Raw genomic sequence first — 16,861 nt, forward strand, 5'->3', positions numbered from 1 at the left:
AAAGTTTTTAGACTGAATTTGTTTTCTAGAAAATTATTAGTCCACTTCCATTTATTGCAATATAAGAATAAATGTGCACTGACTTGAAACGTGCTACAATAGGTTACAAATTACAGTGGATGTGCATATTATTTGTCTCGTGCACTGAGACACAGCACTTGTAAGGACAATCTGCCCCAATAAGTATTGTGTCTGACTGAACACATTCAAAGGAAACCTGATGAGCGATCTGATCTGAGTTAAGCTCATTTTCATTCATACTCAAACACACGCAAGGCCATGGTCGCAATTCAAGTTAGCAAACAGATATTACAGCAGCTAGAACATTGATAACAATTTCAACAACATATCCCAAGCCACTGCTGTGATCCTTAAAAAAATCATTTAAATTACTTTTTAGCCATACGCCTGGGTTAATGTACATGGTGCTCCTCAGTAGCAAAAAAAAAAAAAATTTAAATCAGAAAGTTTCAGCTCAGTTGCTCGTTTTCTCTACAGTTATCCAGAAGGGCCTCAAAGATTTATAAAGAAACTGCTGCACAACACCCCCAGGCAGAGTATCTCCTGGAGCTGACCATGGCTGACTGAGATGGTTTATTTTCCACTTTGTGGTTCCAAGTTCTGTTTTGGGTTCTTTGAAATTGCGCCAAAAAGTATTTGCATCTGAAAATTGGCCATCCAAACCTCTCATCAGGCAAAGTATTTTACCCGGAAGATTCGGCTATTATTGACTACTGTGATCCAAATCTTAATCATGACGGAGATAGTACGATTAATGCACCATTTCTTAGCTAAACTGAAGTCTTAGGAGTATCCTTAGTTACTTAGTTTGTTAGTTAGTTAGTTAGTTAGTTATCCTTGGTAGCGTTGGTGCATACCTCCACCAAGAGGTTACAGGTCTTGTGGCACAATTTTAAAATGGTCAAAAGGCCAATGTCTTTTGAAAATAGGATTGATTTCATGTCTGGTATTTAATATGCAAGATGTATAACAATGCTTTTAAATCATGTTACTTTAAGATATCAATCAAATAGCAATGACCAGTCTAACATTCACTAAAAGAGGTTACAATCACAGCAGGATCTGATTAATACAGCATTCAGCTCTCTACAAGTAAATGATTATGTGAATGTGGTCACAGCAGTAAACTTCTCGAAGCATTCACTGAACAGAAAGGTCTCATCTGACTAGTATCATGACTGAACACAGAAATGCAGCAGTTGATCCTGAGTATTAGAAGGTTAAAGCATATCTCCAACAATGAATTGAACATTTTACTGTTTTACAGTGTGATCACTGACAAACTATGGATTATATCAATCTTTGGTTAAGTCAGTGCATAGGTGCATTACCCAAACATGATTGACCTGTCAACAATGACAAGGCACTTAGAGATGATATTTTACCAACCAAATTTAAGTATTTCTTCCTTGTTTTTTCAGTCTTAGGTAGTTTTTCCAGCATTCCTTGCAATGATAAAAGCCATTCCATGAGTTCTGAAGTGTGTATTCAGATCTGTTGCCTTTTCAAAGTGTTTACCACACACCTTACAGGCCAGTACGCCATCCTCTTCTTTGCCCTGACCTGTGGAGGGTTGACTGGAGGGTGAAGCTGGTGCAGAACCATTAAAAGAACTTTTATAATCATGGTTCTTGACATTACCGGGTGAGGATGACTGATACACACTGAGGGCCTGTTGGCTGTCCTCTCTCACTTTGTGCATAATGAAGCGATGGCGGGACAGAGAGGAGGTGGATGTGAAGCAGGCGCCACACTGCAGACACTGCAGACCTCCGCCATCTGTCCCTCCCTGTCTGTGCTGACTGATGTGCTCCAAGAACATCTCCTTATTCTCTGTGGTAAAGCCACAGGGGGCACAGACAAAGCCTGACTCGGGCAGTAATGAAGAAGCAGCAGAAGAGGAGGTGGTCCGCAGCTTCTTTACTGGACTTGTCCTGTCTGTGAACCCTTCATCCTGCTCCACCTTCACAGCTGCTTTACGTCTCCGGCGAGACCCCAAACTGCCGTCCTGTTCTGATGAACTATCAGCCTCATCACCTCTCTGTGTCCGCAAGACAAGAAAACAACTGTTACAACATCTTAAAATATTATTAGTAAAAATATTTCCCTATTTGAGAATAGGAAGTGGCTTACCATCAGCGTGTCCTGGCTGGTATTACTAATGCTGTGTCTCAGCTCAATGTGTCTCTCCAACATAGCTCTGCTGCTGAAAGTTTTCTTACCCTCGGAGCAAAACCTGAACACACGGAAAGACACACTTATATTCACATATACTCCTGGGATTAAGTAAAAACACTGGCTGTTCAAACACCAAATACAAAATACTGACAAGGGCTGTGCAACTGTTAACTTTAACCACATCCAAGGCAAGAGCATGTTGACTGACTTCCCAAAAAGGGTAATGCAATGTAAATCCAATATTTCTAAATATGTACAGACACTCTTCTATTTTTGAAAACAAAAAGAGATGTGTTTTTTTCTCTTTTATATACACATGTTCATTTTCAAATTTTATGATTGAAATATGTTTATTAAAAAATTCATTTTGAACAGGGCGTGTTACCGCTGTGTAGTATATTCTTGACAAGATTTCTGCAGCTGAACACTTCAGGTTCTTTTTTTTTTTTTTTATTGTGACCTTATGTACCACATGATTTCTATGTGCAACAGCTTTGGGCTGCAGGCATGCCGATTAAGCGCTTTGGAATATTTTACTAAATATGCTGCCATATGTGCATAATGTGGTTTGGCATCATCTTGCTTAAAGAGAAGAAGCTTGTCAATACCAAATGAGTTTCTGCCTGATTTGAGATGTTGATACACAAACAGTCACAATTCCTGCAATTATGTGTAATGACATAGTTTAGCCTGCAAAAGTCGGCCTATTAAATGCGTCATAGGGTGTGCAGATAAAGCACATGTCCTCATTTTGATCAAAGCTTAATTAGCCTCTTGGCTAATTAGATCTGCCCACTATCACGCAGTCAGTTTGATACCCAATTTCTCCCATTTTTAACAAAACAAGTTGGCACAGTTTTGGAAATGGGGTTGCATTTAACACAGGTGAGGGAGTGAATGTGCATATCAGAAAACTTACTGGCAGCAGAAGCCACGACTCATGACTTTGTGTTTATCTCTGATGTGACGCCTCATACTGGAGGTGGTGGTGAAAGAGCTCTCACATTTGTTGCAGGGAAACTTCTTCAAAATCTACAACACATAAACACATATATCCATGTGGTTTTTCTTATGTATCTGAAGCTGTGTGTAAAACCATCTTTGCTGTAAATGACTTTTGAACCTTGCCATGCCGTTCCCCCATATGGGTAATGTAGTCCTCCCGTTCTGTATAGTGTGTGTTGCAAGTTGAACACTTCCACTTTGAAGGGGTCTTCATCCTTTCTGTCTTCACTTTCATTACTTTCTGTTTACCCATCGATTCTTCTCCTTCTGAGCTCTCGAATTTTACAGGTAAATGTGAAGAAGGGGACAGCTCTTCTTTTAACATGGACATCTTGTGGGTCTGAGCAACAAAGAGAACAAAAACAGAAGAAAAACAAATAGTCAGAAGACTATAATAAAATTATTACAGGGCTGTGTTAATAAATAATAAATAAATAAGTAAAGATATACCTTGAAATGGTCCAGCAGGGAATTCCTCTGAGAAAACAGCTTGGTGCACTCTGGGCATTTAAACACATGCACCTTCTGATTGGTTAAATGAGTGTCAAAGTGGGCGTACAGCAGGGGCTTGTGTGTAAACACTGTGTCACACATGACACATTTATAGATCAACCTGAAAAGGAATGAAATTTAAATCAATTATTTTAAAAAGGAAAGCAATGTGTGTGAGTGTATACAAGCATGTTTGTGTACTCCATATACATTGACTGTCCATCGGTTAGTGTTGGGTGTTGAGAAGTAATGTGGCTCTGAATGCTGGGGGCAGATTTGAAAGCCATGGGGCAACTAGGGCACTTGTGGAACATGTCACAATGAGCCTGCTGGATGTGAGACTTCACTGAGTTAAGTCCTCCAAACACCACCAGGCAACTAGAACATCTGCAGAGAGAAATATGAAGAGACAAAAAAGGAGAGAAACATAATTAGTCTAACAGCAGAGTTGATGTTTAATTAAACAGCCACACAAGGGTGATACCTCACCTGTACCCAATGCGGCGGGAAAAGTGCAAACAGGTCTCGTGCAGATGTTTTTGAAACAGTGATTGCTTGACTGTGCCTCCACACTCTGGACAAACATGTGGTGAGCAGCTTTGGTGGATACGCTGATGTGCTGCTGCACTGCAGCTGTTGGGGAGGAGCATGGGAGGAGAGCACTCTGTACAAGGCTAGACAACAAAGGAAGAAAATAGGAGCCAAAAGTAAAAATTAAGGTCATTTAGCAAACCAAATTGAACTTTTAGAATTGCAGAAAACCACTTTTGTGGCCTTGAAGCTTTCTGGAGAAAAATATGTAAATACTGAAAGCTTCAAATCTACTTAACATGAAAATTAGTAACGGCTGTTAAACCTACAACCTTCTTTATCTTACTTAAGAGTTTTCAGCCAGTACGAAAAACTTGATTAAAGATTTGTAATATCTGAAAATCACCTATAAAAATCTTATTTGAGAACAGATTATATCAAAACGCTTGACTTTTTCCACCACCTTCGCTGCTTAGATGCAACTTGCAAGCATGACGCTGCCCCTTAGTTATTTATTATTGCTGGTAAAGGCAAATTTGACAATGAATAATGTTGGATTAATGTTTCTTACTTTGTGAACATGTCGTAAAAAAGTCGTTAACAAGATTTCAATAGGCCTTTGCGTCATCTTTGGTGCTTGGGCCTTTTAAAAATGTTGATCATCATGGCAACAATAGAATCTTCAAAGGCATTCAGAAATTCCTCACTCTTAATCATCTCTCACTTACAACACTTACAGTGCTTTGAGTCGTTTTGGTTTCTTGAAAATGGTTAGACATCTCATCTCTGCTGCCAAACTGAGCCAGACACTCAGGACATTTAGTACTTGTGTACTGGACTGTGTCTGCTTCTTTCTTGAAAGCTACTGAAGGATGTGCCTGGAGTGCTGGCTTTGCAGTAGTCTGTCCTAAAATTTTAATTATTGACAGGGTAGAAGACAGAAAAGATGGAGAAAGCAGATGTAAGAAATCAAGGAAGAATTTACACCGTAGTCAAATCCCAAAATAAAAGGCAGCAATGATGATTCCCAAACCCGATGCTGGTTCTTGCTGACTGATCATCTGCTCCACAGGTACAGGTTTCATGACCAGGTGCGAACACTGCATGATCAGCCCTCTCTCCTTGTGCTCTCTGGCATGTAAAAGCAGACTGCACTTGTTGAAGAAGGCCAGCCGTTTAGCGCAGTGATTGCAGGTCACCTCAATCCTTAGTGAACGACGATCGTAGTGTTGTGCCAAACTCTGTTCCAGGGCAAAGGCATCACCACACTCCAGACAGCGGTAGCCCTGAAGGGGATCAAATAACCTTCTTAAATAACAAGACTACTGTGATTTTCAAGAATTTTATACAACTGGGATTCAACAATTATTTTCACTTTAACTTTTACATATTCAGCTTGATAAGCCAGTCTGTTGTGTTGCATCAGTAATGTCTTTAATGTCAGTAATCTTCTTTTACAGTGCTGGAACCCAGAACCACATATTACATGCTTCATCTAACCATCAAGTCATAGCTCAAACTATTCAGTTAAATCTCATGTAACAACATATTTTAGGAGCTGTAAAACAACAGCAGTGTAATTCATTCAGAATAATTACACAGGTAAAAATTAATTTAGATGATGATCAACAACTACTTAGCTGTTTCAACACTACACACCAAGTCAGCTCACCTGTGCAGGAAGAGAAATGCCCCACTCCGCCGGGAGAGGAGAGCTCAGATCTGGTTTGTAAATGGGCAGCAGGTTTTTGTTATTGAGGATTTTGTTGAAGGCTTCTACCAGGCTGGTCTGACTCTTTGAAATGATTGCCCCAGTGCTGTTAACTATGGATGCTGGCTTGCTGCTGGCTTGAGGGGGGAGTAGAGGTAAAGGTGCCGGCAGGGTCATCCCACTGTTGAGAGTTTTTTGACCAAGGCTGCGGAGGTTGACTGCACCTTGGGCAACTCTGGAAGAGGACACGGAAGGTAGTGCCGCAGTTTTTGTGATGTTCACGGCTGTGGGGGAAACTTTGGGTTTAATCGCCACTAAGTTTTTCTCTTTAACTGAACTGGCACTTTCAAGTGTTGCTCCAACAGGTAACTCGAGTTGCTGAAATAACTCCTTTTTGGATCTAGTGTTATGAAGTTCTGGTGAAGGTTTTGGATTCTCCACATCCTTTAAAGAGGTTTTTCCACTTCTTTTAGGCATCCCACCTGTCACAGTCCTTGTGATGCTACCAGTAGGCATTTTGATTTTAACTTTGAGTGGTCTCAGTGGAGATGAAGCTGTCTCTGCTGCACTACAAGTCCCTGTACTGTCACTTCCTGCATCACAGTTCTCCTCATTTGGTTTATCCCCATTTCGAGCCACTTTTTCACTCAGTTCGTCTGTGTCCCCTGACTTATCCTCATGACTGTGCTCAACTTCCATGAGCTCTTCTTGTTGATGGAGTTCCTTGTGATCCAAAGTTGGACTTGCTGTTGAGCCCAAATCAGGGCTGCTTTTTCTATTGGTGAGTATCAGACCTGTCTCACTGGGTGGGGGGCTCTCAGGCGAGTCTCTCTCATCAATCACATGCTCTGGGTATTTCTCTTCGTCTACCATGGTAGAGCTTTTGCTATCCTGGGAATTCTGAGATTGTGGTCCTGACACAGAAGAGCTAGCAGTGGTAGGCTGCCCATCTTCCTTAAGGTGGGGTTCGTGTGTTGGTGTCGGAAGGAAACAGACATTAGTAGGATGAGGAACAAGACAATCATTTTCGGGAGACCCAAAAATATCAGAATGTAACTTTGCTGTGTATTTCAATTTGGGAAGGGTGGGTGTTACAGATTCTGGGCTCTCCTGGATCACCAATGGACTTCCTAAGTCTGGTTCTGAATCATCATCTGTGTCTATAATATGCTTATTTTCATTTTTAATGTTTCCATTTTGAGGTAAACTAGAAGACACTGGGTTACCACGAGGACATGCATCATCATCCTGATGGAGGCGAGGTGAAAGGTGTGTGCTAATAGAGGGTGAGGAATGAGGAGATGATGCAGTGGTACCGGTATTGGATGAAGACTGTGGGTACAGGAGGGGCCTTATACTGTTAATGACATCAGTTGTGCACTGGACAGATCCAGGTTCAGCTCCTTGATCACCCCCATTATCATTCATTGTAGATCCAAAAGGTGATGACTGGGACCATGATTGTGTGTTGGATTGTTCTTGATTGCTGGGGGCAGCCTCTTCAAATCCATTGGCAATTTGGGGCTCCATGGCAGCACTGGCAGACAGTTTGGGACTAAGCTGTAAGGTTAGGTCAGGTATCTGAGAGGCTAAGGCACTGCTTGAAGGACTGTCCGATAGTTTCTTGATGGACTTCTGCTCCCCTTCCAAAGACTCTGAGCGCACCATGTTCTTAACAATGACACTGACAACTGGGGGCTCACTTTGATGGACTGCAGGACCAGAAAAGCAAGGAGGAATCCCACCTTTGGTCTCAGGAGCACTAGTTCCCACATCATCCCGTTGCTCCTCTGGATTAGACTGAATGGCTTCTTGTGCATCAATGTCAGGAATATCAAAAGCTGCCAGCAAATCATCAAAATCTGGGGTCTTCATGTCCCCCATTGCTAGCGCCAAGCTTGAAACCTACTGAGGCAACAAATGAGTCAGAATTACTAAAACAGCATGTGTTTAACCTTACTAACACAACTGTACTACCAAAGTTAAACCTTTACTGTTGCCTGAAACCCAACAGCTGGTGTCAAAAGAGGCTGGACTAATAAAAGCTAAATAAGCTGCGAGTTCCCACTTCACATGTACTTTAATAACTTAGAACAAACTAAACTAAACTTAATGAAACCCATCACGGTCTTACATGTCAAACTTATATCATGCAACAAGTGGGGGATTACTAATCGCTAGCTGTTTTAGCAGGTAACTGCTAGCTGGCCTTGCTAACGACAACCAGTAGACTTTCCTAAAGAAGTCTAAATGTATTATTTAACCCGTAAAGAACTCACTAATGAAGTTCTGATATATCGTGACGTATGTTGTGTTTGCTCCAGCTAAAGTTGACGGTCATTTTTGTTACCTGCCAGTTAGCGAAGTTTGTTCCTGACTTTCTTCTAGGTCGCGCAAGTTTGTCGTCATCAACACGTGCGACGACGGCTTCCGACAAATGTCAAACGTTTAAACAAAAAGACAAACACTGCCCAAGAGATAAAATTGTCAATCAATTTTCATCAAAATTGCTTTGTTTTTTATATTTAGTTCAAGTCTTACCTATATCCGTGATTACTGATGCATATAAATGTGTAAATATTTTCTTTTTTGCAGTTAATTTAAAATCGCAATATTCAAGGCAAGACAAGTTTATGTACAAGACAGTTCAAAGTGCTTTACATAAAACATTAAAAGCATTACAACGGGGTGCAGGAAACAATAAAAAGTGCATTAACAACTAACTTTAAAAAGAAATTAAAAAATATTTTTTAAAAAAGAAGGATACAATGCAAGAAAAGTTACAGTGTAATAAATTAACAGTTGTTTTGGTAAAAGGTAGTAAAATTTAAAACTGGTGAGAGTTTCAGCAGACCTGCAGTGTTCTGGGGGTTTGTTCCATATGTGAGAAGCATAAAAACTGAACGCTGCCTCTCCATGTTTAGTTTTGACTCTGGGAACAGAAAGAAGATTTGATCCTGATGACCTGACAGATTTGGTTGGTTCATAATGAACCAGAAGACCCTGAATGTATTTTGGTCCTAAACCATTCAGAACTTTATAGACCAGCAGCAGAACTTTAAAGTCTATTCTCTGACGGACCAGCAGCCAGTGTAAAGACCTCAGAGCTGATGTGGTCCACTTTCTTGTGAGGACTCGAGCAGCAGACTTCTGAACAAGCTGCAAACTGATTTTTTTAGGTAGACCTAGTATTACGTCTAGGTAATTCTTGTCTGCACAGATGTAAAATTACCTATTGACACAAAGTACTTTCTATTCTCTAAATAAGATTTAAACTAACGTAGTGCAGTGCCAGAGAGGCCAACCCAGTTCTCCAGTCGTTTAAGCAATATATTGTGGTCGACTGTATCAAATGCAGCACTGAGGTCCAGTAAGACTAAAACTAACATTTTTCCATCATCTGTATTCAAACATATGTCATTAATGACTTTGGTCAGAGCATCTCAGTGCTGTGGTGCTGTCTAAAACCTGACTGGAAGACATCATAGCAGTTATTTTGTATTACAAAGTCATTTAGCTGATGAAAAATCATAATCTTATTTAGAAATGAATGATTTGAGATTGGCCTGTAGTTTTTCACTTGTGTCTTGTCTAGATTGTCTCTTTTTAGTAGAGGCTTGATTACAGCTGTTTTTAGAAGCTCTGGAAAGATGCCCAAAATTAAATACAAGTTCATAACAGGCTGCACAGTCTTTGAGACCTTTTTGAAAAAAAAAGCATGTGGGCAGGATGTCCAAATAGTAAGAGGATGAGTTCAGCTGACATAAGATGTCCCCCATACATCCCAGTGAGCCAGTTAGAAAATGTTCTTTTGTTTAAATCTTCTAGACTGGAATACAGCACTTCTTTATACAGGTATTATGGGTTGGACTACTCCTCCATCCACTGGCTGCAGATGGTCCAGAATGCTGCGTCCCGTCTTCAGTCTGGAACCAAAAGACGGGGCACTATAACCCCCGAATGGCTTCCAGTTTAAGATTTTGTTTGTTTTTAAGTGCCTGAATGGTTTGGCACCCTTTTACCTTTCATAGATTTGTATGATTTGAGAAACATGTTCCTCAAATTGCCTGTTTTTAGTTGTACCAAGAACCCTTCTTAAGACAAATGGCAACAGAGCCTTTTCTATAGCAGGTCCAAGGCTCTTGAACACTCTGCCAAATCAAATCAAATCAAATCAAATCAAATCGTATCATTTTAAATATCTTTTAAAGACACATTTATTTGAACTGGCTTTTAATTAAAGTGTCTGACATCTATGTGTGGGACTTTTGTTTTTATCTTCTGGCTGTGTTTGTAGCTGCTATTTTATCTTACTATGTATCTGTTGTATTTTTTTTTCCCTTACATTTATTCTCTTTTTTTTATACTATTAGACTGCAGATTTGTATAGCACTTTGGGCACAACTGTTGTTCAAATGTGCTGAATAAATTTGACATGGACCTTTGATCATGCGCAGCACATTGGGTCACCGTGTGTATAAAATGAGCTTTATAAATAAACTTGCCTTGCATATGATAAATTAAAAAAAAAAAAAAAGGGTGGCCAGCTATTATATCTGAGGCTGAAACTGAGCTTTTACCATCAGATTGTTTTCCCCAAAGTATCAAACCTCCAATCTCAACTTATTAAAAAGAAAAGCAAAAATGCATATTTCAAGTGTTGAGGGTGAGGTAAATTATAAGAGTTTCTACTAAATTTTATTAAACCATGTATCTTTTACTTATACAAAGTGCTTTACACTTGATAATGTATTAAACACTATGTCATTAACTATATTTGTAAAGTTCCTCCATCCATTTCTTATACTCACTTATTCCATTGCAAGGGGGTTAGGGCCTATCACACCTGTTAATAGTAAGAGGCAGAGTTCATCCTAGACAGGCTGCAAGTCCATTACAGGGCCTAGTTTGTAAAGTATTTCTTGTAAACTGACTAATGTGTCAGTAAAAATAAAAATTCAATAAGGGTTGTACTCCAATTCTGTACTGGACAGTTTTTGATTAGATGTACTGAAACATTTCAATGACAGTATTTCCTAAAAAAAACTAATTAAATAAATTCTAACTGGGCAAATAATTCAATACCATTTTTTTAATTAGAGAACTAAAGCATTTAGCAACATCCTAGAAACATGTTTGAGTGGACACAACTGTACTCAAACATTTAGTAAAGAAACTCCTTTTCATGTTTATTGATTCTGTAAATTTATTGAAGAAACCATCCGTGCTGGAGTTTGGAGTGAAGTCTTTATATTACAGAAGATCCCAACTTAAGCACAAGTGCTTGACAAACTGTAAGGATGTAAATAGGTACTAAAAAACAAACAAAAAAAAAGATCTGAACAAAATATGTCCTTTTCTGAGGAGAGTTGTATCATCACTGTAAACAACATGTGAACACATGCAGTGCAATTCTCAGCTCTCTTTATTTCATCATCTTGTATATCAGGCTTTTCTTTCTGGGGTTCACTTCTTTTTCTCCTCATCCTTCTTGGTGTCGGGTTTAGTGCCCGTCTGGGAAGCTAGAGAGCCCATGGCATTACGGATGGCCTCATTATTTGGGTCAACTCCAGGGAGGTTTTCCAAAACGCTCTGTAGAAACTCTGGATCTTGCATTACATCATAATCCTCTTCATCCTACACACATGGATGGAAATGTTTTTCAAAAAATGATTCATTTTATTTAATTATTTTTACTAATAATTACAACAGTTTGTGCTCACCTTAGCTTCAACAGCATCCATGTCAGCACCTGTGTCCATGTCCTCGGCCCCAAACTCTGCCGGATGGAAGAGTATCGTTGTTTGAGCAAACCAAAAACAGGATTGAAAGATTCTTTCTTTCAATTCTCTTTAAAACATTGTTCTATAAACACTGCAGAAACAGCCATTAGTTTCCACATACTTGATTCATTCTGTATTTACAGCATATTGGGTGCACTGTAAACGTGTACTACAGAATAGTAAAAACCTATATTGTAAAGGGGATATATGTTGGAATGTTTACCAGGCTCCCAACACCCCACACCGGGGCGATAAACTGTATGAAAGCAAAAATACAAAAAACTTGTCAGTTATTATCCTACAAAGATACCGCATGTCTGCACCCTGTATGGCAAGGCTACACAATTCAGTCCCACAAGGGCCACAGCCCTGCAGGTTTTCATTGTCTCCCTGCTCCAACTCACCTGACTAAAATTAATTAGTCATTGTGCAGAATTTCATAGGCTGTTGAATTTAATGAATTTAAGTCAGGCGTGTTGGAGTAGGGAGAGGAATGGAAATGTGTGTAACAGTCTATGATAACAGGGCAAAGCTGTCAGTGAGCTACAGAAATTAATTTTATAGCTAGTTTTATAACTACATGTTTCAGTTAAGCCTCATTAAGTTAAAACATTCTGGCTAGTGTTGAACACCCAGTTTCTATTAAGTTTATGTAAATACTGCTTAGTATAGAAAAAAAGCTTAAAAGGAAGAAAAAAAGACTGATGAAGGGTTAAGTTTGGGATTCACAGGGAAATTAAGAAAATCAAAAATGTATAATTCAACCTGCTCCAGCACCCTGCATGGACATCTGCAGAGCGTAGGCGATCTGTTCATCCTCTGTCATGCGACTGAAGTCTGGTAGGGCAGGTGTGTCTGAGTCTGTACGTGGGGCAGACATCTTCAACAAGGCATCCTCAGACTCTGAACCAGAATGGAAAAAAGGAATATTAAAACACTGGTCTGTTCTTTGCATTGAAAGAAAATTAGAAATCTGACATTTGCATCTGTGACAGCAACTATAACAGGTGTATGTTTTCTCACCATCTGCAGCAGAAGAGGAAATGCTGGCTTCAGCTGCTGATGCAACAGCAGCTCTTCGAGCTTCATCCTCCTGTCGTTGTCGCTGCTCCTCCATGGACACACGCAGAGCCTCGAATGACAAGAAGACAGTCAAATATAAGTTGTTACTGAAGGAAAGAATTAGAATTTATCAACTGAACAAAAATAAAACTAAAATCTAAAAAAAAAAAAAGAAAAATGCTTTTAAAAAAAGTGTAATTTCACTGTTCTTTCTCACCAGAGCTAGCTCAGGATCTGCACTGGGATCCACTCCAAACTCAAAGTCACCGGCTCCCAGACCCAATACAGCCCCTCCTTCTCCTGCCAATATGGGTGAGGACAGCAGAGCGTCAGCCAAGCTAGGTCCTGGAGGTACTGTAACCAGGTGAGAGCCTGCTCCCTCTTTGCCATTAAGTGTGTTGATGAAGGCTGTCAGCTTCTCTGTGTTCTTCTCCTGAAGGGCACAGAAAGAATTAAGATGAACACCAAATTCACACAGAACCAAAACATGAACAACCGCATGTCAGATATTCAAGTGGTTGCAGCCTGTGGAGCTTTGAAGGAACTTTACCTCTTCTCCAAAGTTAATAATATCCACATTGACTTTTTCTTTCTTTAGACGCTTTGCCATTTTGACCAGCTACAAGAAAAGAGGACTACTTTAACCAACAAACACACAGTCATCAGTTTGACAAATTATTTGTAACTAATTTCAAGAAAACACAATAATTTAGTAATTAACCCACTTCTTTTTCATTGTCCTCCACTGGGCTGCCAACAAATACAATAATGCGCATCTTGTGGTTTTTGCCCTGTCTGTGTTTTAGCGCCAACTGCAAAAAAGAAAGAAGAAAAATAATCAGTAAATATGAAAAATAAAGGCTACATGAATTGATAAAAATGAATGGTAACAGTTTTGTTATAAAAGGCAAATATAAAAGCATTAATTAAAAGATATGCTCACTGTAGACAGTTTGACATGTTAAAACAAAAAACAAATATCAAATCAAAACATCTGATCAGATCAGAAGAAAATGTTTGGACCCCCATCACCACTGCCCATCTCTTCCAACTCCGCTTTTGTGGTCACTGTGGCCAAAATCCCACACTCACATGTGCCACCCTGATCCCGGTGCAGAAGCTAATATTTCCTCGAGGCTGCACAGCATGCAGCTTGGACAGTATCCTCCCTGTATCTGGAGTCAGTGTGGTTAGCACCTCACAATTGCTGCACAAGGATAAAACAGACGTTATTATACTACTGTATTTTAAATGTCAGTGCACTGATTTAATTAAGATGCCTCTTACTTTGCCATAGTGATGAGGCCCACATTGTTTTCAGGGTTACTGCGGGTCTTAGAGTGACACACAATATTAACTGCATCCTGCTGGGCCTGCAGCCTGGTAGGCAGAAAGTCTCCATTTCGCATGTACTCACTGTTGTCCACACTAAGAAAAAAGAATTAACTTTCTCTAGATCCACAATTATAATCCTTATATTTGACAGACTTAACAAATATTGGTTGTAGATACAAGGTCAACAGACAGGAAAGAAAATGTAAAGGTTAAAAGGAAAGAAAAAAAATGTTCAGAGCAAGCATCGGACACAAAATACTGCCAGATTATTTATATTAATTAGAAACAGTACAAGTGCATAAAAAATTTTCAGTGATGTGTACTTTTAAAATTGCAAACACAACCTCAAAATTAAAACCAAAGCCAAAGGACCTAGCATCTGAGTATGGATGCTGTTGGTGACAATGTGGAGAACTGGTGGCAGATCACTTTTACATCTTCTGCTATTCAACCATATTGGAATGAAATTATAGAAGAAATTACCAACATAATAAGCTTTAAACTAAAATATGATGTTTGTAATATTTACTGGGAAAATATTCATACATTCAAAAAAGGGCAAACAACCCTGGAATCGATTATTTATATGTCAAGGACATGTGGGACTTTTACTGACCTGCCTGAAAGCCCTGAATTTGATTAGATGTGAAATCTGTGCCGCCATATTTTAGAAAAATATAATTATTTGGGGAAAATATAATTATCACGATTTCTTGACATTCGACAGTCGACAAAGTCATTAATAATAAGGCATATTTTGAACATTTGTCATAGCCAATACAGCGCTTCTTTGACCTGGCCTAGTTTATTAATAAAGGCAGTATCTGAACCCCTGTACTGAACGTTTCTCGCTCTCTACTTTTTAAAATGGCCCATTTGGGCTTTGTTAGCCAGCTAATGCTAACGTCATCTAAAGACAGCTGATTTAATTGAACACTGGCACAACCTGAACTTCACGGTTAGTTTTTTTAAACGTTATGCAGTCACAATGAAATAAATAAGACATTATGCAAATAATTTCATTTTCAATTACCAAGTTCTGTCTAACACAAAATCCTGTACGTTAGCTATCGACATTTACTGGCTACTGGCTAACGCTGTGGAGTGACTCAGGGAATAGCTGGGCCACAAAAAAAGAGAGAAAAGGGCAAAGCAAGTGTACATCACAAACAACTAAAAAAGCACACAAACACATTCTTCTCTTATGCAAAGGTTCCAACTTAAACTAAGTTAACATTTAAATTGTTGACTTTATACACTTTGAAAATTCCATACCAGACCATAGTACTTTCGAGCACCATCTTGGTGGATGTCGTGTTTACGTCTACGTCACCGTGAGGACTTGTGGGTAATGATGTTTCATTTTTCAAGACGCTCTTCAGGTTCTCAACTTCCATAGATTTATTTATTTATTTATTTATTTACTTATTTATTTATCTATCTATCTATCTATCTATCTATCTATCTATCTATCTATCTATCTATCTATCTATCTATCTATCTATCTATCTATCTATCTTATCATTGAATATTCAACGTATACCATACTTTGAAATGTTTTAAATGTTTATCGTTTTCCAGATTAAATGGATAAAGCTACATTTGTTTTTGTTTTTTTTATTATTAAATCAGATGATCCTGATTAAATCAGAAAAGTATCCAAAATAACAATAAAACGAGGCTGTGAGTGATAAACACACTAAACGTATATGTGTAAACCCTTTAGACAACATGCAAACTAAGTGGAGATTTCTGCCTCAGAGTATAACAATAAAATTTGAAAAGAAGCCTTTGGATTGTAAAATTCTATGGGAATTTACTGGAAACAACCACATAAAATATGGGTGACTTTGTGTAACTTATTAATTTATAGATACTACTGTGACATTTCTCTATTAGTTCCTTAAATTAGTAAATTAAGTCAAGTTTTTTTGTATTATTTTATGTGCTGACCTGCTTAAAGATTCCAATGAAAAATCATAAACATACTCTTTTAATTATCCAAAGGACATGTGATGAAAAAAAATATTACTTTATTAATAACAATGGGACTTTTTTTTTTCATTTTCTCTGTTTCTCTATTTTCTTCTACAGGTGCTACTGTTCCTAGTGACACTAGCACTAAACCCATCTACTCCAACTGTTACACACTACCTACACACATGAAGCTAGCACAGCAAAAGTCCACGTAACAAAAGGAAATAACAGTGAATTATTAAGCTCAGAGGAAAGTGGGTATTTTTAGTTCAGAGCTCCTTGACTGGAAAAGCACAGAGGGCAGTTGCAGCCGTATATGGTAGAAGTGGTATAGAATATGAGGCATATGGTCGTGTTGCAGAGGTTTATTGTGGGTAGTTTCAGGAGCTGAGCAGACAGGAGGCTGAGTCATATTAGGATCTGTGGTGCCATCAGGAGATAGTTTTTGACTGCTGGATCCTTCATGCAAAGGCTTTGATTATCAAAGTTGAAAAACCCGATGCAATTTAAAATGAGTGTCCCTAAGGAGGAAGAGATTTATCCTTGTGATTGTCCTAAGTGGGAAGCAGAATTGGCTGGTAGATTTGAAGTTGCACATGGAGGCAAAATTGGGGATGGAAGAAGAGCCCATGAGGATAATGACATTTTCCACTACGAACAGGCATTAGATGGGCCTCACCAACAGAGCTATGCTGCTTTTGGTGCCATAAAATGTGCCTAAGGGAAAGTCAATGCCCTATTTGGCCAATTTGCCAAATATTTTATC

The 16,861-nt window shown here is 38.9% G+C and overlaps 2 protein-coding genes across 2 annotated transcripts; both read right to left on the reverse strand.

The window, feature by feature from the left end:
• Positions 1 to 1,441: 1,441 nt before the first annotated feature.
• On the reverse strand, positions 1,442 to 8,350 carry znf687a (zinc finger protein 687a). Its single transcript, XM_041987665.1, has 11 exons — positions 8,289 to 8,350; positions 5,900 to 7,843; positions 5,261 to 5,513; positions 4,965 to 5,134; positions 4,186 to 4,370; positions 3,898 to 4,083; positions 3,655 to 3,817; positions 3,323 to 3,544; positions 3,119 to 3,231; positions 2,155 to 2,257; positions 1,442 to 2,062 (listed from the first exon to the last, which is right to left on the reverse strand). Exons 2-11 carry the CDS (start codon positions 7,820 to 7,822, stop codon positions 1,445 to 1,447), a joined length of 3,936 nt encoding a protein of 1,311 aa, XP_041843599.1. The 5' UTR covers positions 7,823 to 7,843; positions 8,289 to 8,350; the 3' UTR covers positions 1,442 to 1,444.
• Positions 8,351 to 11,130: 2,780 nt separating this feature from the next.
• Positions 11,131 to 15,469, reverse strand: LOC121642303 (26S proteasome non-ATPase regulatory subunit 4-like). The gene is made up of 10 exons (XM_041988959.1): positions 15,394 to 15,469; positions 14,071 to 14,211; positions 13,876 to 13,990; positions 13,509 to 13,595; positions 13,334 to 13,402; positions 13,001 to 13,216; positions 12,745 to 12,853; positions 12,487 to 12,624; positions 11,662 to 11,717; positions 11,131 to 11,575 (listed from the first exon to the last, which is right to left on the reverse strand). The coding sequence occupies exons 1-10, from the start codon at positions 15,417 to 15,419 to the stop codon at positions 11,405 to 11,407; spliced, it is 1,128 nt and encodes a 375-aa protein (XP_041844893.1). The 5' UTR covers positions 15,420 to 15,469; the 3' UTR covers positions 11,131 to 11,404.
• Positions 15,470 to 16,861: the final 1,392 nt, after the last annotated feature.

This window comes from Melanotaenia boesemani, chromosome 6 (genome assembly GCF_017639745.1).
Source record: "Melanotaenia boesemani isolate fMelBoe1 chromosome 6, fMelBoe1.pri, whole genome shotgun sequence".
NCBI lineage: Eukaryota > Metazoa > Chordata > Actinopteri > Atheriniformes > Melanotaeniidae > Melanotaenia > Melanotaenia boesemani.

Excerpts from the sequence above, each read along its gene's own strand:
- znf687a (XM_041987665.1), bottom strand. The coding sequence starts at position 7,822 with ATGGGGGACATGAAGACCCCAGATTTTGATGATTTGCTGGCAGCTTTT. Across the intron at positions 5,135-5,260 it reads TCAGCAAGAACCAGCATCGG|GACAGACTACTGCAAAGCCA; the intron begins GTTTGGGAATCA and ends TTAAAATTTTAG. Across the intron at positions 3,545-3,654 it reads CCCTGCTGGACCATTTCAAG|ACCCACAAGATGTCCATGTT; the intron begins GTATATCTTTAC and ends TTTGTTGCTCAG.
- LOC121642303 (XM_041988959.1), bottom strand. The coding sequence starts at position 15,419 with ATGGTGCTCGAAAGTACTATGGTCTG. Across the intron at positions 13,217-13,333 it reads TTATTAACTTTGGAGAAGAG|GAGAAGAACACAGAGAAGCT; the intron begins GTAAAGTTCCTT and ends TGTGCCCTTCAG. Across the intron at positions 11,718-12,486 it reads CATGCAGGGTGCTGGAGCAG|AGTTTGGGGCCGAGGACATG; the intron begins GTTGAATTATAC and ends TCCATCCGGCAG.